The sequence below is a fragment of the Oenanthe melanoleuca genome, chromosome 7 (assembly GCF_029582105.1).
Source record: "Oenanthe melanoleuca isolate GR-GAL-2019-014 chromosome 7, OMel1.0, whole genome shotgun sequence".
In the NCBI taxonomy this organism is placed as follows: Eukaryota; Metazoa; Chordata; class Aves; order Passeriformes; family Muscicapidae; genus Oenanthe; species Oenanthe melanoleuca.
The window spans coordinates 56,941-79,805 of NC_079341.1; the positions used below are offsets into that span (position 1 = coordinate 56,941).

The 22,865-nt window shown below is 53.0% G+C and overlaps 2 protein-coding genes across 2 annotated transcripts in view; one reads left to right on the top strand and one right to left on the bottom strand.

Moving 5' to 3' along the window:
• LOC130255591 (zinc finger protein 883-like) overlaps positions 1 to 22,865 on the bottom strand; it is a 72,691-nt gene that overhangs the window by 17,383 nt on the left and 32,443 nt on the right. Inside the window, exon 4 of the mRNA XM_056496475.1 lies at positions 3,936 to 4,404. Within this exon, the coding sequence (XP_056352450.1) occupies positions 3,936 to 4,404 (469 nt within the window). The remainder of the gene's footprint in view (positions 1 to 3,935; positions 4,405 to 22,865) is intronic.
• On the top strand, positions 19,901 to 22,648 carry LOC130255442 (class II histocompatibility antigen, B-L beta chain-like). Its single transcript, XM_056496127.1, has 5 exons — positions 19,901 to 20,036; positions 20,512 to 20,781; positions 21,412 to 21,690; positions 22,265 to 22,371; positions 22,472 to 22,648. The coding sequence occupies exons 1-5, from the start codon at positions 19,961 to 19,963 to the stop codon at positions 22,478 to 22,480; spliced, it is 741 nt and encodes a 246-aa protein (XP_056352102.1). The 5' UTR covers positions 19,901 to 19,960; the 3' UTR covers positions 22,481 to 22,648.

Below are 22,865 nucleotides of genomic sequence, written 5' to 3' on the forward strand. Positions count from 1 at the left end.
GCATTTGCAGGTGAAACAGCTCAAGATGCTATTCATCATTTTTGTCATGCTTTTTCTATTTTAGGTGTTCCCTTGCATATAAAAATGAATAATGGTCCAGCATATTATTTCACAGAAATTGCAAATATTTTTTCATGTCTGTGGGATTGAACACTCTATGAGTATCACCCATACCCTGGCAGGCCAAGCAATTATTGAAAATGCTCATGGTGAAGTGCCAAATTCAAAAGCAAAAATGGGGGAATGTAAAGGGGAAGCACCTCACATGAGATTGGACAAAGCTGTTTATGTCTTAAACTTCTTGTGTCCTTTGCCTGATTCACAGATGTATCCTATATTTCATGATTTTTCTTCTTTAAATTCTAAACAGCCGAATTTTCATAAGGATGTTAAGGTATGGGTTAAGGATTTCATTACTGGAATATGGGCTGGCCCAGTGCAATTAATAACATGGGGGAGAGGGTATGCTTGTGTTTTGGCAGAGGATGGCCCTCGTTGGGTTGCTGCTCGCTGTGTTAAGCCGTACTTGGAGCACACCAGAAGGAGCAGGATGGATGATTCCACAGCCAAAGCAGAACGTGTGGGAGACACCGACCATCAGGTGGATTGAAGTGTGGACTCTGAAAGAACACCGTGTGAAGGTGATCACTCAGGGCAAGTAAAGGGGGACATCTGACTCAGGCTGAAAACACAAATTTAAATTGGTGGATGTTACCTTTACTTTGGGTTTTGTTCTCCTCCACAGAGAGGTTGGCAGGACTGAGTGATGTGTCTCGCACCATTTCCTTTCACACAGCATTTACTACCCCAAAAGACAGGAACTCAATGTACCTAGGGGAAAGGTATTTCTTTTGTAAAAGGGTGTTGAATTAGTAGCTGAAAGCCCACACTTTAAGCAACTAGGTTTGCTTGCATTATGATAACAGCAGTCAGTTGTAAAGTGGATGCTGCTTAGCTCTAATTGGTGACTGGACAGATGACTTGGTCTTTTGGCCACAAAATGTAACTCTATGTGGAAGAAAATTTATTGAACTAAAAGTGAAGGTGTCATTCTGCCACAAATGTGTCATCAAGGGATTGTGAAGTCTGTAACTCTATTTGAAAGTTCATTTTCTATGTGTCTTCTTAATGTAATTTTTATTGATAATGCAAAGTTATGGATGCTGGGATTCTGAGAGTATGTATTGTATGGATTTACCAGATTGCAATGAGTCAGTTTATGGGAATATTTTAATTTTGAAGATGAGAATAATTAAATGGTTTCCTTGATAGTTGAGGTATTGCTTTGTCTCCCAGCTGTCTGCTTGGATTTCTGCAAGTGCCCTGCAAAATCCTTAGTAGCTGCACTCTTGGTTTAAATAAAAAAAAGGGGGCGGGGGGGGGGGGTTGGATTATGGAAGGGGATTACAGCTGGTCTGTGAGCCAGAGAAAGGTAATTAATAAGGTTTACTTCTGAAAGTAGTTTGGCCATTGGTATGGAGACTGAGAAGAGAAGAATAAAATAAGCAAGAAGAAATAAACCTGCAGCTGGGAAAAGTATTTTGAGAAAAGTTTTGTGAGAAACAGAGGTGGAGATGGTTTTACACCAATGAACTTTGTGTTGATCTACTGTAACCAATGAATAAAATGTAAACTTTGTAGAGTGTATGAAAGACAGCATGCTGTTCTAGTAAACAGATTTTACCCTTCTGAAATGCAGTGCATCCTTTCATGTGTCACATCCGCCCCCACAGCGACACCCCAGTCCATCCCAGTCTCTCCCAGTGCTCCCCCACCTGTGCATCTCGGCCTCCTCAGGGCCTCCCCAGGCCCTCCCAGTGTCCTCACAGTCCTTTCAGTCTCACCAGTCTCTCCTAATTCCTCTCAGTCCACAGCCATTCCATTCCCAATCCACTCCCAGTCCTTCTAACTCCACTCCCAGACCTCCACCCTCTCCCCCAGTGCATCTCCAGTCCCTCCCAAGTCCCTTTCAGTCCAATCCCAGACTGACATCCCCTCTCCCAGTACCCTGATCCAATCCACTCCCTCCCAGTGTTCTCCCACTCTCTCCAGTTTCATGCCCACTCCCTCTCAGTGCCACACCCTTCTCCCATCACTCCCAGTTCCCCTCAGCTGATCCCAGTGTATCCTCACTCTCTCCCAGTGCCCCCCAGTGTGTCCATCTCACTGTGGCCCTCGAGCTCCCAGCCCAGCCCTGGCTGCCTGCTCTGCTCTGTGATGGATTTCTACCCTGCCCAGATCCAGCTGAGGTGGTTCCAGGGCCAGCAGGAACTCTCAGGGCATGTAGTGGCCACCGACCTGGTCCCCAGTGGGGACTGGATTCTTTCAAGCTCCTGGTGCTGCTGGAAACCCTCCCCAGGTGTGGGGGTCACCTCCAGCTGCCAGGTGGAGCACATCAGCCTGGAGCACCCCCTGAGCCTGCACTGGGGCACAGCCTGGACCCTGCAGTGCAAGGGCAGTGTGGAGGTACTGGGGGGGCAGGGAGAGGGACTGAGATGTCCTGGGAGTAAGTAGGAGCAAGTTTGAGAGAACCTGGTTTAAACTGGGAGAGGGGTTTCAGAGTTTAGAATGACTGACAAGGGGTTTGAAGGATGCTGAGGAGGGTGTGATGGGGTTCAGCCGGTCCTGATGGGCACTGGGAGGGAGTTTGGGGGTGCTGGGTGTAACAGAGTGGGATTTGAGTGAGCTTGGAGGGGCTGGAAAAAGATCAAGGATTGGAAAGTAGGGTTGGAATGAGGTTGCTTCTGCTAGGAAGAGACTGGAAGGAGTCTTGAGTCACGGAGAGGCTGGGAAGGGACTGGGAGAGGGTTTGGGAGTCCTGGGGTTGTGGGGGGCAACTGGGAGGGAGCTGTGAGATCCTGAGAGGGACAGGAAAGGCTTTGGTGGGTCCCGGGGAGGCTGGTACAAGAATGGGAGGAGGTTTCAGGGGGGTCCTCGGTGGGTTGGGGGTGATTGGAGAGGTGCTTAGAGGGGCTTGGGCTGTCTGTGAAGGGATCTGGAGGATCCGGACCCTGCGGAACCCAATGATGTTGCCGCCGGACGCCGGGTGCAGCAAAGTGCTGACCGGGATCGGGGTCTTCATGTTGGTCTTCGTCTTCCTGGCGCTGGGGCTCGGAATCTATGCAAGAAGGTGACGGAGAAGCCGGGAGCGTGTGTGCTCCCCCTGGGGCCACCAACCCAGTGTCACCCCCTTTTCTCTGCCCACAGAGCTCCTGACCCAGCAGTGGCTGCAGCCCCTCCCCGTGGCCTCAGGTCAAGCCAGGACCCCCCGCTCCGTCCCCGTGCTGATTTGGGGGAGGGGATTGTGTATATCCCGAGCCCTGCTGTCACTCTGCCCCCGCCCAGCTGCTCCCAGTGTTCCCAATAAAGCTTCCCAGTGCGCCCCGGTCCCGTTTATTGTGGGGCGGGACTGGGGAGGGACTTGGGGGGGCCCCGCGGGGGGATCGTGGTTGCGCGGGGAGGGCGGGGTCCAGGTGGGGAACACTGGGTGCTGCGGGTCTGCCCGGCAACCGGGGAGTCATCACTGCTGCTCTCCCTGATTGGCTGAAACTTCTCCATCGCATTGTCTGATTGGCTGAGGAGAGGCCCGGGAGTTGAGGGAAGGGACAGGAGAGATCCCGTCCCGAGCACCGAACGGGAACAACAGACCCAGCCTGGACACAGGGAGGGAATTTATTACCAACCAAAACACAGCAGGACAAGGAGAAGGGAGAGAAATCTCTCCAACACCTTTCCCCACCCAACGGGGATCACCACGGCCACGGATCACCAGGGCTCTGCCCAACAGGGGTCACTGGGGATCATCCAACACCGATCCTCCCATGGGGGATGGAGCTGGAGCAGAGCACGAAGCTCTTCCCACACTCGGGGCAGAGCTCACAGGGCTCCCTTAGTGGAGCCTCCGTTGGTGTCGGGTCAAGTGAGCGCTCTGTGTGAAGCTCTTCCCACACTCAGGACACTCGTAGGGCCTCTCCCCAGTGTGGATGCGCCGGTGGGCACTGAGGGTGGAGTTGTGCTTGAATCCCTTCCCGCAGTCGGGGCAGCGGAAGGGCCTCTCCTCTCTGTGAATCCGCTCATGTCTGAGGCATTCGGAGCTGGTGTGAAACCTCTTATCACACACAGGACAGTGGTAGGGCCTCTCCCCGGTGTGGATCCGCTGGTGTTTTCTCAGATTGGAGCTGACCCCAAAGCTTTTCCCACATTCCAAGCAGGTGTAGGGCCGTTCCCCTGTGTGGACCACCTGGTGCTGCAGCAGGTGGGAGATGTTCCTGAAGCTCTGCCCACATTTCCCACACTCATAGGGCTTCTCCCCAGTGTGGATCCTCTGGTGCTGGATCAGATGGCAGCTCCAGCGGAAACCCTTCCCACATTCCAAGCACTTGTGGGGCTTCTCCCCTCCATGAGGCTTCTCCACCAGCTCTGAGCTCTGCCTGCATCTCCGGCCGCCTTCCCGGCTCAGGGAGGGTCTTTCCTCCTCATTGCAGCTCCCTGGGCTGGCTTTGTAGCTCCTCATGAGGGATCCCCGGGGCTTTTCCTCCTCCACCATCCGCCCACGCCTTAGGAATGACAAATCCTGGTTTGAGGGAAAAAAAATAAGTGAGCTCCATGGACTGGGGTTTGCTCCTTGCCCAAGTTAATCTAGAAAGTCATTGGGCATCTCTTATCTGTAAGATCCTCCCAAACACCAAGATTCTGACCCAAAATCCTCCTGTCTGGGTTTGAAAGGCAGGCGTCTACTAAGAAAGTTGGTGTCCCTCTTTGGAAAGGAGAACGTAAACCCTCAATTACCAAATTATTATAATTTTGAATTTAAGGGGCTCTCAGCTCCCTTATGGGAATATGGGGATAAGAGTTCTTTACTAGGAAATTAAAATTGAAATACAGTATTACAAAGAGTAAAGAAGAAACCCAAAACACTCACCAAGTCAGAACACAACCTGACACTCCGACAGTCAGGGTGTTGGTAGCAGTCCCGTTAAATGGTGGCTGCAGTCCTCCTGGAGTGGCAGATGTGCTTCAGCTGAAGCAGTGATCCTGTAGAAGGATGCAGTTTTCCTCTGAAGCTCCAGTGATGATGTGGAATGGTCTGGTTTTCCTCTGGAATCCAGGGGAAAAAGGCTGCTTTGGTGTTCATCATCTCAGTTTTTATCCAGGTAGGAAAGGCTCGGCTCCTCCCCTGGCTGGAGCATTTCCCAATGGGATGATGTAATTTTATCAGTCATGCAGTGGAACTCAATGGTCCATTAGCAGATGATATATCCCTGGAGGAAGGATGGGTTGTGGAAAAGATAAATATTACTGCTGCACCTGTTTTCAACAGATGGCTCATTAGCAGATAATATCTCCCACAGAGATAAGGAACACTGCCCCACCTGGATTCAACAGATGCTGATAAAATGCGGACTTTTGGTCACATCCTGTATTGAGACCTAAGAAAAGGTTTTCTTCTGAATTTTATTATTCTTTTAGGTTGTTAATAAAAGTTTCCTTTACACTCTCTAAGTTTTAAGCCTGCCTTGCTTTTGCTCCTAATCCCATCTCACAGCAGGAAATGAGTGTATGGAAATTGACAAATCAAAACCACTACACCACCTTACATCTGCTACTGACTCCATTTTAGAAACCTTTTTATATTTCTCCTGCCTCGACTCAATGGTGTGCCTTCTCCTTTTATTCCACATCCTCTGTTTTTTTCCCTACAGGTGTCACCGTAACCTGCTCCTTCCTGAGCATGCAGATTGGCCAGGAAAATCCAGAAAGAAAAAGTGGAGGCCAAGGCCGTTGCAGAATAGGGTTCCCTCCAGCCAGACACACAGCAGCCATTGCCAGGAGCTGTCACTTCCCAGCCCACAGTTTTAAGGATGCTGTGGTGGTTCCACAGCAGAAGACCCTCGGTGCTGTGCTGGAACAGGATCCTCCAGAGGAAAAGGTGGTGTTCCTATGTGCAGGGAACTCTGTGGTACCAGCAGTGGAGGAGCAGGATGAGGAAGATCTGCAGCCTTGGGATATTTCTGCAAGAGCCTTCACCCCTGGCAGAGCCTCGGTGAGAGGTGCCAGAATGCAGAGGGAGGTAGCCCTTTGCACAGGCGTCCCTGCTCCCTCAGAGCCACGGCTGTGAGACAAACAGCCTCATCCCTGAGGATGCAGATGGGCAGGAAATGCCTGGAAGTATAAAGGGGAGCCCAGCCATGTACAAGAAGCTGTTCCCAGAGGCAAGTGTCCCAGCAGGAAGTGTCCTGGAGCCACTTGTGTGCAGCCACTCAATATCCCATGCTCTGGGTCAAGGAGGTGACAAAGAGCCTGGAGGGAGCATGTCCAGGACAGCTGAACAGACTGGACAGAGGGATATTCTGGGTGCTGGGAGCACTTGGATGTGGACCAGCCAGCCCCTGCTGCCTTTTGGTGGTGCCTGAGCAGGGCTGTGACAATGCCAGGGACATCCTGCAGCGACATCTCCCCTGTCCGTCTGGGCGTGCGCTCGGTCCCAAAGCTCACCCTGATCCTGAGCTCCATGGTGAGACACACTCACCCTCCCGGATTAAACCTCATCCCAGTGCCAGACTGCTGCAGCCCCAGAGCCAACATCAAGGCCAGGCCTAAGGCAAATGGCACATTTAGCCTTAACCCCAATTCCAGCTCTAATCTAAAGCCCAGCCCCAATTCCAGCCCCTTGCCAAATGCTCAGCCCTAAACCAAATGCCACGTTTAGCCCTAAACCCAAAGCCAACCCAATTGCAACTCTAAGCCCAGCCTCCATGGCAGTCTCAAGCCCTAAGTGCAGCTTTGGGCACCAGCCCACAGTCCAATGCCAGCTTTAGCTTGAACTCCCAAACTCAGCCCCAGTTCCTGCCCTAAGGCCAACACTATTCTTGCACCTAAGCCCTATGGCAGCCCCTGTTGCACTCCCTAGCCCAAGCCTGGCTCTAAGCTCAAGGCCACTGTGATAAATATATTACAGTGTTGGCTTTAGCAATTGTTAGAATCAATACGATGTCTTTTATAAGGTTTACTTCTGTAAAAGAAATTTTAACAAAGTAAAAAATTATCAGGACTGGGACAACTGCACTCGGTTGAAAAAGGTGAGATGGGGGAGGAACTGTGTTAAAAACTTTGAATATGTCTCTAAAACATAGCCTCATTTTTGTCCTCATTGTCCCATCTGCATCTGCCTCTCCCTTTGCCCTGGCTGAGGTACCTGGAAGGTTCAGATTTCCTGATCCACCTACTGCATGTCCCCTTTAATGTGCACCCCTCCCACGATATTAGTCTTCCTGCTTTCACTCCCTCCTCATTTTCTCAAGAATTGCGTTTGCAATGTTCTAATTACTATTGACTCAATCTCTTTTCCTGAATCCTCTTTGGTTTTGGGATTATTCTTGAAAGGAATGTTGGATTTGTCTTTACAAATGAGCTGTGGATCTGCTGGTAGAGAAGACCAGCATTGAGGGATAAAAGAAACAATGGGATGGATTCCACTGATTGATGAATGGAAAAAGACAATTGCCTTTACAAACATAGTGTAGGTTTGCTGATAAGTGAAACAGGATATTGAAAGAAGAAAAAAAGCAATGGGGAAAAGCTGTGACTTCTTTAAGAATTAAGAATTAAAAGGGGGGGTTATAATTAGAAGGGAATCATGTGTGTGAGGCGTTGCGGGATGTCTGTACCTCTCAAGTATCTCAGTGAATGGAAAAGGAGATAGAGAAATACGGCCGGGAAAATAGGGTAAAAAGGAGGCTGCGTCCTCCAAAAATCTGAGAGATCACAGAGGAATGGCCCATGGCCTCTCCCTTTATTCAAATAAAGCAAAGCAGAACTCTTCTGTCTCCTTTTTGGACATAAACTTCTGGTGTTTTTGGATTAATTTTCCTGACATTCTCAGTGACCTCACTGCCTGTCCTTGTAACCTAATTCTGTAATTCCAATGATAAATGGATGTTTTTGCCCCAGCAGTGTTAATTTGCATTTCTAAAGCTCCTCCCCTGGCTAACTGGAACCCATGTTTCTCTTGCACAGCAGCCATTGCATGACTCACATATGGCCCCCACAATCTGCTTTTTAATTGACATCTTTAGTGTTAGAGAGTCAAGACATTATTTGATTCTTGCTCCTCCCCTGGCTAACTGGAACCCATGTTTCTCTTGCACAGCAGCCATTGCATGACTCACATATGGCCCCCCCACAATCTGCTTTTTAATTGACATCTTTAGTGTTAGAGAGTCAAGACATTATTTGATTCTTGCGAAGATGTGCAACAGAAATAATTTCTTCCACACATAGCCCGGGTGTGCAGAGAAAATCATTCCATGACACGGGAATTGCACTGGATTTTTCCGAAATTTCATACAGTCTGAGTCCATTGAAATACATTGGATTGATGTTCATTCCTTCCAAGTTGTGTAGTTCTTAGTATCTAGTTTACTATAGGACCCGGATTTCTTTGCCTCTGATTCTGTCCTTCTGATGTTAATTTGGTCCCACTCCTGGATTTCCTTCTCAGCCTTTTCCAGACCAGGTGTCTCCAGCACTGTCCGGGGCTGTGTCTGGGGTGGGTGTTCCTTGATGTTTGCTAATGGCCGTTGATGTTTTGTTAATGGTCGTTACATTTGTGGGTGTCTTTTGGGCTACTCCCAGTTTGTTGGGATGTTAAACTGATCTCTGTTGAATGCTATAACATTCCTTAAAAAAACCCTTCGAAATTCCTTTCCCCAATGCAAAGGCAAACCAAGCTCGAGTCCAGAATTAAGATTTGGTTTTTTTTTTTTTTTTTTTTTTTTTTTAGATTTTGTGTATTTTCCAGCAATCGAATCCCAGGCAGGCCAGTGTGTGAGTGTAATGGAGAGCCAGAGTGGAATTGTGCCGGTGTGTTCCCCAGCAGCTGTGGCAGTGCAGGCACAGAAAGCAGCGAAGCTACAGCAGTGGCAGCAGGGATTGGCCCCAGTGGCTGGAGATGCCAAAGGAGGGTGCCCAGGCAGAGGATTTGAGCAGAGGATGTGTGGGCAGCCCCAAGGGCTTCCCCCGCTGTGGAGCCCTGGCTGCTGCTGCGTTGCCTTCAGTGCAGGCTCAGTGGGGCCTCCCATGCTGGTGCTGCAGCCGGGAAGTGCAAATCTGCGGGGCTTGAGAGCCCCTGAGCCCAGGGTGAGGGGTCCCCCCGTGCTGAGCTGTGCTGGGGCTGTTTCTGTGCTCAGGGACACTTGGGATGGGCCACGGCACTTGGCCACCAGTGGTGCTTCTCTGCACTCCTTAGGCAGAGTGTAAGTCTTGCTCTAATTCCCTTTCCTTAATCACAGCGTGTCTTGGAACTCTTTTCCCTTCTCCTGCCCTTGCAGACCCATCCATGAACACATTTTGTCCCTCAGGCCAGGGAATGTCTTCTCAATCTCTCCCAGCCTGGCTCTGGAGCTCTGTCACTTGAGTGCAGCCATGGGTTTGTTCCCAGCCCCTGTGCAGGCTGTTCAAACAGGAGGCTGGGTTAAACCCTTCCCCTGTCCTCAATTCTAAATCCTCCTGTGCCACTGAACAAGTTTCATTCTGTAATCACTGAGCACTGCTCATCCATGTAGAGGCTTTTTTGGTTATCAAAGCTTTAACTTGGTGCCAGAACTTGAACACCAGGAGATCCTCCTGCCATCAGTTTTTGTGCCTCAGGTCCCATTAAAGCTGTGGCTGCATAATTCTGCAGACAGTGAGGCCACTCTGGCCACTGGGTTAAATATTTTATCACAAGAATCCCTTTGGAATGGCCCTGGTTAACATCCACTTTTTAAAAGCGAGATGGACTCTCCTTGTAAGTATTTAAAGGTTTAATAAAAGGCAGTAAGAGACAAACAATAAAGCAAAAAGTTATACCCACAGGGTACTTGGCCTCCAAACAAGAGCCTACCTAACTCAGAAAGCACTTCCTTAATGCATCAACCTCTTGCATATTCATTGGTCTTTCATGCATTGCTCAAACACATTCCCTCCAACCTGTAAACCAACATTTTTTTCCTTCCCTGGAGGTCTGGTGTCCCATAATCCAAGAATGTAAAAAATTTCCTGATTATCTTTTCTACCATTCTCGGACTTAATTAATTACATGAACAAAAGCTTTTTACCTCACCATGTTATAGCCCAAGAAAAATATATTTATAGCTGTACTATTTATAAGTTTGGTTAATAGCAAAACTAAAAGAAATTTTAATACAGCAAGTTTTCCAACATTATGCGTGTAGCATTAATTTTAATATTTACCAAAAGCAATAATATAATATGTACATGTTGGGGGTTGAGTGTTTTTCTATTACTGTGTCAATTTAAAGAATTTTTCCCATTATCATGCCAATGGAACTGGCAGGGTTACACCCAGGCCCTTCTAAGGACTCTAGACAAAAGGGGTAGGTGGGATCGGCTTGGAGACGGGCACTCGTGCTTCCGGGAGCTTGGAGGAGGATCTCCCGGTCTGGAGCCACGCGGCGGAACGCAGGAGAGCCAGACCCTCTGCGATCACCTGCCCTGCATCTGCCCCCTGCAGCCTCCTGCCTCTGCGGACACAGCTGAGCACCAGAACCCAAACGGTGAGCGAGGAGCTGCCCGCTCCAGCCGCTCCCACCCGAGACTGGTGTGGCCGCTGCCACCTCCTCCCACCTCTGCTCCTGCTGAGAGAGAGTGTGCCCACAGCTAAAGAAAGGACTGGAACCGAGTAATCTGTTCCGTTTTGTTGGTAATTTTAACAACTGCTGTTGTTTCTGCTTGTACGGTTAGAGATATTAGTAAAAGGGCTGTTATTCCTACCCCCTTATCTCTGCCTCAGAGTCCTTGATTCAAACAATTATAATACTTGGGGGGAGTGGAATTAAGGTCTCTGTTTCAAAGGAAAATTTCTGCCTTTATCGGCAGACACCTGCCCTTCAACCAGGACAGTACCATAACACTCACACAATTCCAATTTCTTTTCTGAGTCTGGAAGAGCCATGACTGGGGCACCAAACATTTTGGTTTTAATTTTCTGAAGTTATGCTGTTTCTTGAATCCATACCACAACATTGAGGCTGTCTGGGTTTAAAAACTCATACAGTGTTCTGGCTCAAACAGAGAATCCTCAATCCAGGTCCTGCAATTCCTTATTAGTTCTCAGAATTGTCTCAGCTCCATTTTATTGCTGGGTAACGTTATTTGTGAGATTCCCAGGTCCTTCTCTGGGTCAATACAGCACAAACCTTCAGTCAATACATGTGGCAAATATTTAACCTTTTCCCTTCTATTTGTGCTTTTTTTCCCCAGGTACTGAAAGATGCTTTTTAGCCTGAGCATTCAGCCATTTCACAGAGGCTTCTTCTACTTGGCTGAAGTACTTGAGAGGTACAGACTTCTCAATGCACCCACTGCATCCCCCCCTTAATATGCACCCCACTTTTGTATAGCTAACCATATTCATGGCTCTGTTACGTCTTTGTTCTCCTTCCGAGAGTTTATGAATTTATCAGGACGTTGGCTGAGCAGCAGTCTGTGTGGTCAATTAACAACATTTTCTGAACCCGATGGCTTCTGCGGTCACTTCCTTATGTACCCGTCCCTGGCCCTATGTCCAAGGGGATTCCCAGCATCTGTTTGTAAAGACACTTTCCTCGTCTTCCTTCCATGGGGGTCCAGGCAGAGCCGCAGCTCCCAGCGTTCCCCACCTGGACCCCACCTGCGCCCCCCCGGGCCCAGCGTCCCCCGAGGGGAATTTGGGGAGGTGGGAGGGGGGCAGCGCCAAGGCCGGGCCCCCCCGCGCTGTCGTGTTGGGAGCGGCTGCAGTGGGGACCGAGTGCGGCGGGAGCGGCCGAGAGCCCAGCGCTGCCCCAGCCCGAGCTGTCCCAGCTCCATCCCTGCCCCTGCGCTGGGATGCTGTGGGTTTGGGGGGAAGAGGGAGCCGGCAGTGGGTGCTGGGTTTGGGGGTAGCAGGAGAAGGGAAGGAGAAGCAGGGTTGAAGAACAAAATGGTCAAACGATGCATGTGGGAGGAGAAGGTGGGATTGTGCAGGAGGAAGAGCAATAGTAGGAGGAAGACAAATGTGGGAAGGGCAGGGACACAGGAGAAGGAGGAGCAGAAATGGGAATCAGCACAAGGTTCCACCCCTCCCTGTGTCTATAGCCTCTCCCCCAGTCCCATATGCATTGCTTCCCACACATGCAGCAGGTTACAGGGGAGGGGGATCTCTGATTTTTACATAGGTCAATCTTGGTGTTTCTGAGTTTTATTGGCCTAAGCATTGTTGCTTTGGTTTTTTGCAGGGGCTGAATCTTTATATTTTGGAGGGGATTATGGCTAAATCTCTCCGTTTGCGGGGCTTTTTCATCTGTGTCTTGATATTTGGAGGATTTTTGGGCTGAATCTTGGTGTTTTGGGGGTTCCTACAGACACAAGATGCCCAGTGTCTTCCTCAGTTGAACTTGGGCAAATAAGAACCCCCAGACCAAGGCCCTCTCCTCTTGTTTTTTTCCCTCAAACCAGGATTTTCATTCCCAAGGTGTGGGTGGATGGAGAAGGAGGAAAAGCCCTGGAGATTCCTCCCAAGGAGGGGCTGCAAACCCAGCCCAGGGAGCTGCAATGAGGAGGAAAGACCCTCCCTGAGCCAGGAAGGCAGCTGGAGATCCAGGCAGAGCTCAGAGCTGGTGGAGAAGCCTCATGGAGGGGAGAAGCCCCACAAGTGCTTGGAATGTGGGAAGGGTTTCAGCTGGAGCTGCCATCTGATCCAGCACCAGAGGATCCACACTGGGGAGAAGCCCTATGAGTGTGGGAAATGTGGGCAGAGCTTCAGGAACATCTCCCACCTGATGCAGCACCAGGTGATCCACACTTGGGAACAGCCTGCTTGGAATGTGGGCAGAGCTTTGGGCTGAGCTCTCAACTGAGGAGCCACCAGCACATCCACACTGGGGAGAGGCCCTTCGAGTGTCCTGAGTGTGGGAAGAGCTTCTCACACAACTCAACCTTGACCCGACACCAACGGAGCCACCACTAAGGGAAGCCCTGTGAGTGCCCCGAGTGTGGGAAGAGCTTCGTGCTCTGCTCCAGCTCCATCCCCCATGGGAGGATCGGTGTTGGATGATTCCCAGTGACCCCTGTTGGGCAGAGCCCTGGTGATCCGTGGTCCTGGTGATCCCCGTTGGGTGTGGGGATGGGGTTTGGATTGATTTCTTACTGTTCTCCTTGTCCTGCTGTGATTTGGTTGGTAATAAACTCACTTGCTGTGCCCAGGCAGGGTCTGTTGCTCCTGTTTTGCTGTTTGGTGAGGATCTCTCCCCATCTTAACATGATCCAGGATCTCTTGATTCAATTTTCTCTCCTGTTGCCTGGAGGCCTGGTCCAAGTCCAGCACGGCGGCCCTAACCCAGGGTCACTCGGTCCATCAGCTCCAGGACACCAATGTGGTGGACAGAAAATAGCATTTATTGAGGGGTTGCAAGGGTCTTTATAGCCTAGATAGTAGGGGTCATTTCCTCTAGCTCACGTCCGGCTGTGAGCTCAGGTCCGGAGCAGCGGATCTCTGAGGGAGAGGGGGTTCCCTATCTAACCGTACATCCCGATTTCTTCCGCACGCTTTTTCCTCTTTTCCCTAACTCTCCACACTCTCCCCTGTTGAAGCTGGAGGGACAGGGTCAGAGTGGCTTTGGTAAGTGTCTGGCATCGGGCCAATATCACCCAGGCCATGGGCACCCCTGAGATCCCGGTGTGGTGATGCATTCCCCCACTTCTAGAGCAAGTGCCAACCTAAACTGTGGCTGGGATGAAACATCATTATGACTGGAGCCCACTCTCTTGTGACCTCATCAAAAGAAATCCCAAAGGAGACCTTTGAGCTCTCCTTGGCCACCGTGGGCTGTGACCAGCAGTGTCCCTCTGAGGGGGCCTCTCAGAGCCAGCAAACCCTCGGCTTTGCTGTGCCTGGAGGATCATGGAAACATGATGTGTCCTGGTCTGATCCCCTCACTCCTCAAGGCCCGATCCTTCACCCAGCAGGAGATGCAAAAACATCTGAAGTGGGGATTTCACTGAGCTCTGAGGGGAATTTTTCACAGGTACCTTGCTTGCACTGAGTGTTCCTGTCTGTGTGCGTGCCTCTCTACATATCCTATAGCAAATCTGGGAGAAATACTGCTTTCCTAGATGTAGAAGTACATTGGATATCTAAGTTAGGCTTGTAAGCAAGGTTCAGTTATAGTTATGAATGTACCTAAATGCTGCTGTTGATCTTTTCCTAAGCTGTTAAATGTAATTCATAAGCTAAGTGTTGTTTTTCTCTTAAGTTGCTAAGTAGAACTTGGATTTTATAAGATAGATTAAATGCTGTTAAGTGTTATTCCTCTGTTGAATTTCTAGGCCTAAGGTATAACTTAAATTTCAAATTATGGTAGAAGTTAAAGTGCTGCTCAGTGTTGTTAAGTTTTTAGGCCGTGTTCCTTCTAATCCCTGCCCGCACTGTCCTTTGTCCCATGCACCTGAACACAGCACACACCCACCAAACTCCGCTAGAGAGTTCTCAGTTCATTTCTGTTTGGTTGCCCGGATTTTGTTTGGTTTTGTAGTTGCTTCTTTTCCCTTGCTGTGCCTTAGCTCTCCTGTAGGCAGTAGAGTGAATCTCGTCAATAAATTTGTTGTGCTTTGTCACGTAATATTAAATCTGACTTTCGTTCATGCCCTTGCCACTGATTTTTAAGCTATCTCAAACACTGTCATTCATGACAGCACCACAATGTCCCGCATCACCGAGGGCCCTGACACCACCCCCGTGTCACAAAGGGCCACACCCGGCACCCAGCAGCAGAGGGACAGCCTGGAAGCGGCACGGAGCAGCCCCGGACTCGTGGCCTTGTAGCCCCTGCCGTGCCCAGAGCCCCGGGAGGCTTTGGCCACGGACCCAGGCGACAGCCCCAGCCCCGCCCTGCAGAGCCCTGGGGCTGCAGCCCGGGCTGGCCGGGGCAGGAGGAATTGGCCGAACAGACGTGCCAGGGCCTTGTGGGCAGTGGCTCCGTGTCCTGCGGGAGGCCGGGGACGAGGGGTGTCCCTCAGGGCTCTGCCTGGGCCCCGGGGCTCGTCACTGCCTCGCTCAGTGACACCCAGGGGCACGGAGAGCAGCCTGGGCGCCTTTGCAGGGCACGGGGAGCTGAGCGGGGCAGGGGCACCACGGAAACACCGAGTGCCTGCCCGGGGCAGAGCCGGGAAAAGCCGGGCTGGAAAGCCGGGAGAGGCTGCTCAGAGCTGGCCCGGGGACTTGGGCACCTGGGAAACAGAGCCCGGCTCTGAGCTGACACTGAGCCAAATACCCGAGAAATTACAGCTGGTTTTTCTAGACACACTTCATTATTTTGTATTTTCTCAACATGACTTTTTATTAAGGGAACATTTTCAGTGTTCATTTTACTTTATGCTTTGCCCTTTAGAAGGAGTTCCATTTTATTTTGTAATGTGTGAGGAGGGATAGGCTGGGGATGGTTTTGGGTAATGGAGTTTTTTATTCCATGTATTTTTAAAACTGAGATGTGATAAGTGTAGATTTTGACTCCAGCAGCAGTGTCTGGTTTTCACGGTGAGATGTCAGTTCATTCAAATCCAGCAGTCAAAGTCCTTGAAACATGGAAAAGCTGGGAATCGGTTTAATGCCCTTGGAGGGTTTGTTCTGTCCGTACGTTCCACATCTCCCCTGGTGTCCGTTCAGCCTCTCCACTCCTGTCCTATTTGCTGGATCCAGAGTTCAGTACCTGCCTTTATAGATGGATAGATACATGTGATTATTGTATACACGATTCTCTTGGAGCGAGTTACTGTGACGGTACATTCCATGATGCTCTGCTTTGTGCCCAAGGAATGGTTTTGTATCTTAACCCCGGGAGCCCAGGACAGGATGTGTGTGGGGCCGGGGCAGGGAGAGTCTCCTTGTTCTCTGTGTGTGGGTTTTGAAGCCTCGCTGCTCGGGTTTTCCGCGGCTCTCTCTGTGCACCGTGGCGTTTTCACTCGGCTTCAAATCCCCTGGTCCAAGCCTGGACAGTGTGACCAGTGGCTTCTCCGGGAAACGGTTGTGGGGACTTTTATGGAGAGAGAACGCTTTGATCTGATTGTTCAGACAAGGAACTTTAATGAGGTGAAAACAAAAACAGGAAGGTGTCCACTGTCCTAGGACCTGAGCTGTAAAAAAGCAGGGTCCAGGGTACATCAGGGATACTTATACTCTTGGGTGCAGGGAGGGATTAAGGCAGGGTCTGAGGGAGAGATCCAATGGGAAAGAGCGATAAACAATATTATAATTTCTGCAGTGAAAAGTAACCAATAGTTACAAAGAGACCTGAGAACTCTCTAGTAACAATCTACATAACTGAACAGGGGGATCTTGGGAGTGAGCCTTTTGCTTTTTTTGACTACGAAGGGTTTTCCCACAGCCTTAGGCCGAGGTTTTCTTCTTCTCCTGATGGAACAGGACAACATTGGTTGAAGAGCGCTTTTGTCGCAGACAGACGAAGTATTTTTCTCCCTTTTCTTGGCTCGCAGAGGCTGCAGTGCCGAGCCTTGCTGTGCCTGGAGCTGAACGGAGCAGCTGCTCTGTTGGAGCCCGGGGGCTCCGTGCAAGCAGGAGCAGAGCGGTGCTGCTGCAGCCCAAAGCCGCTGTGAGCCGGGCTGAGCCGGGAGAGAAAACAGCCCGAGGCTTCAGCCCCGCTGCTTCGGCTGCCGGGACCGTGCCCGCAGAGCCCAGCTGGGGAGGAGTTCAGGGCCGGGCGAGCCCGGGGCTTTCATCTCCTTCGGGATCGCCCCTGGATGGTTTTTCCTCTTGGGGAGAAGCCGGTGCCACCTGTACCGTGTCTTCTGAGCGGGGATTTCTCTTTTCTCTGGCATTTTGGGTCTTTTGTCCCAGGTGTGTGGGGGGTAAGGTCTAACAATTTAATATCTAAAAGTTATTTCCTGTTTTTTTCTTGCCTTGTGGGTTATTGTTTGTTAATAAATTGTTGGAGTTTTTTCACTTTCAGCTATTAATATTAATCTCCTATCGGTGGGAAGAGACAATTGGAACCCTGCAGAGGAAATAACACTCACTCCACAGTGCTCTCTTTTAAATCGTCTCTCAAACTAAGATACCCATCCCTGTGGCCTCCTGCCCCCTCACCCCAAATGGCTCTGGTGGCTCTCCCAGTCCATCCTAGTCTCTCCCAGTGTCCTCACAATCCTTCCCAGTGGCACCAGAGTCCCTCCCACTTCCTCTCAGTCCACAGCCATTCCATTCAGAGTCAACTCTCAGACCTCCACCCTCTCTCCCAGTGCCCTCCCAGTGCCCCTCCAAATCTCACCCCTCACTCCCAGTGCTCCATCCAGTCCCTCCCAGTCCACGGCAAGTGCTTTCCACTCCAATCCCAACTCCACCGTCTCTCCCATTGCCCCATTCCAATCCACTCTCTCCCAGTGTTCTCTCACTCTCTCCAGTTTCATTCCCAGTCCCTCTCAGAGGCACACCAGCCCACTCCCATCTCTCCCAGTCACCCAGTGTGTCCATCTTACTGTAGCCCTCGAGCTCCCAGCCCAGCCCTGGCTGCCAGCTCTGCTCTATGATGGATTTCTACCCTGCCCAGATCCAGCTGAGGTGATTCCAGGGCCAGCAGGAACTCTCAGTGCCTATGGTGGCCACCGACCTCGTATCCAATAGAAACTGGATTTCGACCAGCTCCTGGTGCTGCTGGAAACCCTCCCCAGGTGCTGGGGTCATCTCCAGCTGCCAGGTGCCAGCCTGGAGCACCCCCTGAGCCGGCACTGGGGCACAGCCTGGACCCTGCAGTGTGGAGGGAGTGAGGGAGGCACTCGGGGGGCTGGGAGAGGGATTTTGGTGTGCTGGGAGTAACTGGGAGGGAGTTTGAGATAGCCTGGTTTAAACTGGGAGTACAAGTCAGAGGTCTAGAATGGCTGAAAAGGGGATTGAAGGATGCTGGGGAGGGTGGGATGGGGTTGTGGTGGGAATTGGGAGAGAGATTGGGGGTGCTGGGTAGAACTGGAATGGAGTTTGAGTGAGCCTGGAGTGGATGAAAAAAGATCAGGGATTGGAAAGCAGGGTTGGAATGAGGTTGGTTGTCCTGGTAAGAGATTGGGAGGGTCTTAGTGAGTCCTGGTGGGGCTGGGAAGGGACTAGGAGAAGGTTTGGGGGTCCTGGGGCTGTGGGGGGCAAATAGGAGGGGGTTATGGGACCCTGAGAGGGACAGGAATGGCTTTGGTGGGTCCTGAAGAGGCTGGGAAGAGATTGGGAGGAGGTTTTAGGGGGTTCTGGGTGGGCTGGAGGAGATTGGGAGGGTGCTTAGAGGGGCTTGGAATGTCTGTGAGAGGTTTTGGGGCGTCCTGACCCCTGCGGATCCCCGAATGCCAGATCCTGCAGCAAGGAGTTGATGGGGATCAGGGGCTACGTGTCAGGTTTCATCTTCCTGGCGCTGGGGCTCGGCTTCTACCTGTGCAAGAAGGAGGGGTCCGAGAGCGTTTGTGTTCCTCCTGAGGCCCCCAGCCCGGTGTCACCCCCCTTTCCTCTGCCCACAGAGCTCCTGACCCAGCAGTGGCTGCAGCCCCTCCCCCGGCCTCGGGCCCGGCCGGGACCCCCCGCTCCGTCCCCGCGCCGATTATGGGGCAGGTCGTTTGTTCCCCCAGCCCTGCAGTCACTCTACCCCCGCCTGGCTGCTCCCAGTGTTCCCAATAAAGCTTCCCAGTTGGATCCCATTCCGTTTATTGGGGGGCACTGGGGAGGGATTTAGGGGGCGGGGCGGGGAATGCGACGGCGTTGGGAAAACGGGGGGGGGGATGCAAGGGTGAGAGCGGGAGAAGGGATGGAGGAGGAAGAGGAGGAGGAGGTGGCGAGATTAGAACGGAAGAGCAGCGGAAGAAAGGAGGAACCGAGAGGAAGAGGAGGAGGAAGAGCAGCAGCAGCTCCAGAGCCACGCGATTCCCCCTGCCCACATCCTCCCTCAAACCCGCGGCCCCGACTCCACAGCATCGCCCCCTCCCCACACCCCATAGCTCAGCGAGGAGGGGGAGCTCTGCCCAAATCTCTCCGGGGGTCCCTGAGCGTGGATTTTTCCTTCGGGGGTGTTTGGAGCTCGCAGCTTCCGGAATGGAGCCCCAAATATACTTGGGGGTCCCTGGGAAGGTTTCAATTAGGGGAGGGGTATTTTTGGATCCTGCTGGAGCCCAAAGCTGAGCCGCAAATGCCCTTTGGGGGATGTTTTGAGGTCTCTGTGTAAGAGGGGACATCGGGCTTGGGGTTCCCCCGTCAGAGCGGGGGAGGGGAACGGGGAGAGCCCCGGGATAGGGTGAGGGGAGAGGGGGAATCACGGAGCTGGGGGACCCCTGGCAGTCTGGAGAGGGGGGGTGCCTGCATAAGGGGGACTCCTGGGATCCCAAATCCCGTAGGATCGTCGCTAAGCGGGACACTGGAGAGGAGGAGAAGTCCCAGGAGCCCAGGGAAGGGGGACACCCATAACCCCAAAGTGGGGAGATCAGAGAGGAAGAACGCCGGGAGAGTTTTCTGGGATGAATCCTGGTGGTTCGGGGTTTTTAGGGACACAGAATCCCCGGAGAATTACAGAGCTGCGAGTAGAAAATTGGGTAACCTGTAAATACCGAAAAGCTGTGAAATAAACTGCATTTTCTGTGCCGGGATGAGCGCAGTCCGTGTCTCTCCATCCCCGCTCCCACCTGCCCAGCGCCCCAAGGTTCCCCCTCCCCAAAAATCCCCACCCGGGGCCGCAGCGTCCGGAAACGCCTCAGCCAATGGCAGAGCAGGCGGAGCGCGCTGCAGCCAATGAGAGCGCGGAGCGATATTGCGTCATCACCTCCCGGGCAGAGCCCGCGCAAAACGGGTCCCCAAAATGCTCTCAGCCAATGAGAGCGCGGCGCTCATGAGCGGCCCCGCCCCGGCCTGGGGCTCCCAGCGCAGCCCCAGCGGCGGCTTTGGGGCTGCGGCTCCTGCCCGGCGCCGGCCATGGGGCGAGTGGCGGCAGCTGCGGCCGCACTGGTGGCACTGGGAGCCACCCCTGGGGCGGGCGCGGAGCTCCCGGGTGAGCGGGGGCGAAGGCGGTGGGACGGGGGGAGAAGGGAGAAAAGGGGGCGGGGGGAGCCCGAAATGGAAAGGGGAGGAGGAGGAGGGGACCCCCCCAAAGGAAGAGAGGGAGGGGCTGAGGGTTGGGGGAAGGTGAAGAACGGGTGGGAGAGGGTGGGAAATTGGGGAAAAGGGGAGGGTGGGATCCCAAAACATAGCGGGAGGATGGTGGGAAACGGGTGGGAAAGGGGAAATGGGAGGGAATGTGATCCAAAACTCATCTGGGAAGCGGCTTGTGGCTAGAGGAGGCAGTATGTAAAATGGGAAATGGGGGAAGGGTGGAAAATAGGAAGTGGGAGCGCACGCAGGAGCGTCCCATGGCGGCCGTGGGGCACAGGGGGTGAGGGATGGGGATCAGGGGTGGCCACCAAAATTAGGGGGAGTTTTTGGGGGGTGTGCGGGGTCATCCTCTGACCTGTGTCCTGCACACACAGGAGTTTTCCAGCATATGCTTAAGGGCGAGTGTTACTTCATTAACGGCACGGAGAAAGTGAGGTTGGTGGTGAGATGCTTCTACAACCGGGAGGAACTCGTGCGGTTCGACAGCGACGTCGGGGTGTATGTGGGGTTAACCCCCCACGGGGAGATACGTGCCCGGACCAGGAACAGCGACGCGGAATGGATGGAGAGAAGACGGACTGAGGTGGACACGTACTGCAGGCGCAACTACAAGATCTCATCCCGCTTCCTCGTGGAGCGCATAGGTGAGCGTGGAGCAGAGCGTGTCCCCTCGGGCCCTGCCCTGGCAATGACCCTGGAGCCCCTCAAAACCTCCCTGAGAATCACCCCAGAGCCCGCAGCCGTCCCTGGGCTCTTCCCCTGGGCATCCTGTCCCTCTCAGTGACCCGAAAGTTTCTGACAGTCCATCCCAGTCCATCTCGGTTTCCCCAAGCGCATCCGTGTCACGCGTGGTTGGAGATGACACTTTTCAGCCAATCAGAGCACGTCTCTGTGATGACTCATCTGTTGCCAGGCAGATCCGCAGAGCTGGGTGCCCCGCTCTGCACTCGGCCTCCCAGTGCCGTGCGCTTCATTCCCAGTTCATCCCAGTGCAGCCCCAGTCCTTCCCATTCCTTCTCAGCTCATTCAAAGTCCATTCCCAGTCTGATCACAATTTCTTTTCAGTTCACTCCCGGACCACCACCCTCTCTCCGAGTGTCCCTCAATCCCCTCCGATCGCTCCCAGCAAGTCTCTCCTTGTCCATTCTCTGTCCCTCCCAGTTCATTCCCAGTGACTCCCACTCCATTCCCTGCCCCTCTCAGTGCCACACCACCCCTCCCCTCTCTCTCCCAGATCCCCCCGTTGATCCCAGTGTGTCCCCACTCTCTCCCAGTGCCCCCCAGCGTATCCATCTCGCTGATGCCCTCGAGCTCCCAGCCCGGCCCCGGCCGCCTGCTCTGCTCCGTGATGGATTTCTGTCCTGCCGAGATCCAGGTGAGGTGGTTCCAGGGCCAGCAGGAGCTCTCGGAGCACGTGGTGGCCACCGACGTGGCGGCCAACGGCGACTGGACCTACCAGCTGGTGCTGCTGGAAACCCACCCCTGGCGCGGGGTCACCTACACGTGCCAGGTGGAGCACGTCAGCCTGGAGCGCCCCCTCAGCCGGCACTGGGGTACGGGGGAGGCACTGGGGGGGCTGCCAGAGGCACTGGGATGTGCTGGGAGTAATTAGGAGGGAATTGGAGAGAGCCTGGTTGAAACTAGGAGAGGGGCTTGGGCGTGTGGAAGGGCTGGGAAGGGCCGGGAAGGATGCTGGGGAAGGTGGGACGGGGTTGCGGGGGTGCTGGTGGGCACTGGGAGGGAGTTTGGAGGTGCTGGGTGTAACAGGGAAGGATCTGAGTGAGCCTGGAGGAGCTGGAAGGAGATTGGGGATGGGAAAACGGGGCTTGGGATGAGACTGGGAGGGGTCTGGGTGAATCCTGGTGGGGCTGAGAAGGGATTGGGACAAGGTTTGGGGGTCCTGGGACAAGGTTTGGGGGTCCTGGGGCAGAGGCGAGGGGGCAACTGGGAGGTTCTGTGGGATCCTGAGAGGGACAGGACGGGCTTTGGTGGGTTGTGGGGAGGCTGGGTAGGGACTAGGAGGTTTCAGGGGGTCCTGGTGGGCTGGGGACGATCGGGACGGTGCTGGGGGGTGCTCGGGGTGTCCCTGTGAGGTTTTGGGGGGCGCTGAGCCCTGCTGACCCCCAGAGATTGCGCCGGACGCCGCCCGCAGCAAGGTGCTGACGGGGATCGGGGCCTTCGTGTTGGGCTCGGTCTTCCTGGCGCTGGGGCTCGGATTCTACCTGAGCAAGAAGGTTCAGGAGGGTGCCGGGTGTCGTGTTCCCCCTGTCCCGGAGCGTGTGCGCTCCCCCCGGGGCCCCCAGCTCGGTGTCACCCCCTTTTCTCTCCCCACAGAGCTCCTGACCCAGCAGTGGCTGCAGCCCCTCCCCCTGGCCTCAGGCCCAGACAGGATCCCCCGCTCTGTCCCCGCGCTGATTTTGGGGGGGTCGTGTGTCCCCCAAGCCCTGCTGTCACTCTGCCCCCGCCCAGCTGCTCCCAGTGTTCCCAATAAAGCTTCCGAGTTGGATCTGGCTCTGTTTATTGGGTTATTTTGGGAGGTTTTGAGGGATTTTTGGTGAAAGGTCATTGCCCAATTTTTTAGTGGTGGGGCTGAGGTTTCTCCTTTTCTGAGATTTTAGGGGTGGCTGTGGCCAAATTCCTCATTTCCCATAATTTTGGTGGTCTGGGATTTCCTAAACCTCACTCTTTAAGAAATTTTAGGGGGCTGGAAATGTCCATAGCCCATTAT

Excerpts from the sequence above, each read along its gene's own strand:
- LOC130255442 (XM_056496127.1), top strand. The coding sequence starts at position 19,961 with ATGGGGCGAGTGGCGGCAGCTGCGGCCGCACTGGTGGCACTGGGAGCC. Across the intron at positions 20,782-21,411 it reads CTTCCTCGTGGAGCGCATAG|TGCCCCCCAGCGTATCCATC; the intron begins GTGAGCGTGGAG and ends ACTCTCTCCCAG. Across the intron at positions 21,691-22,264 it reads CCCCCTCAGCCGGCACTGGG|AGATTGCGCCGGACGCCGCC; the intron begins GTACGGGGGAGG and ends GCTGACCCCCAG.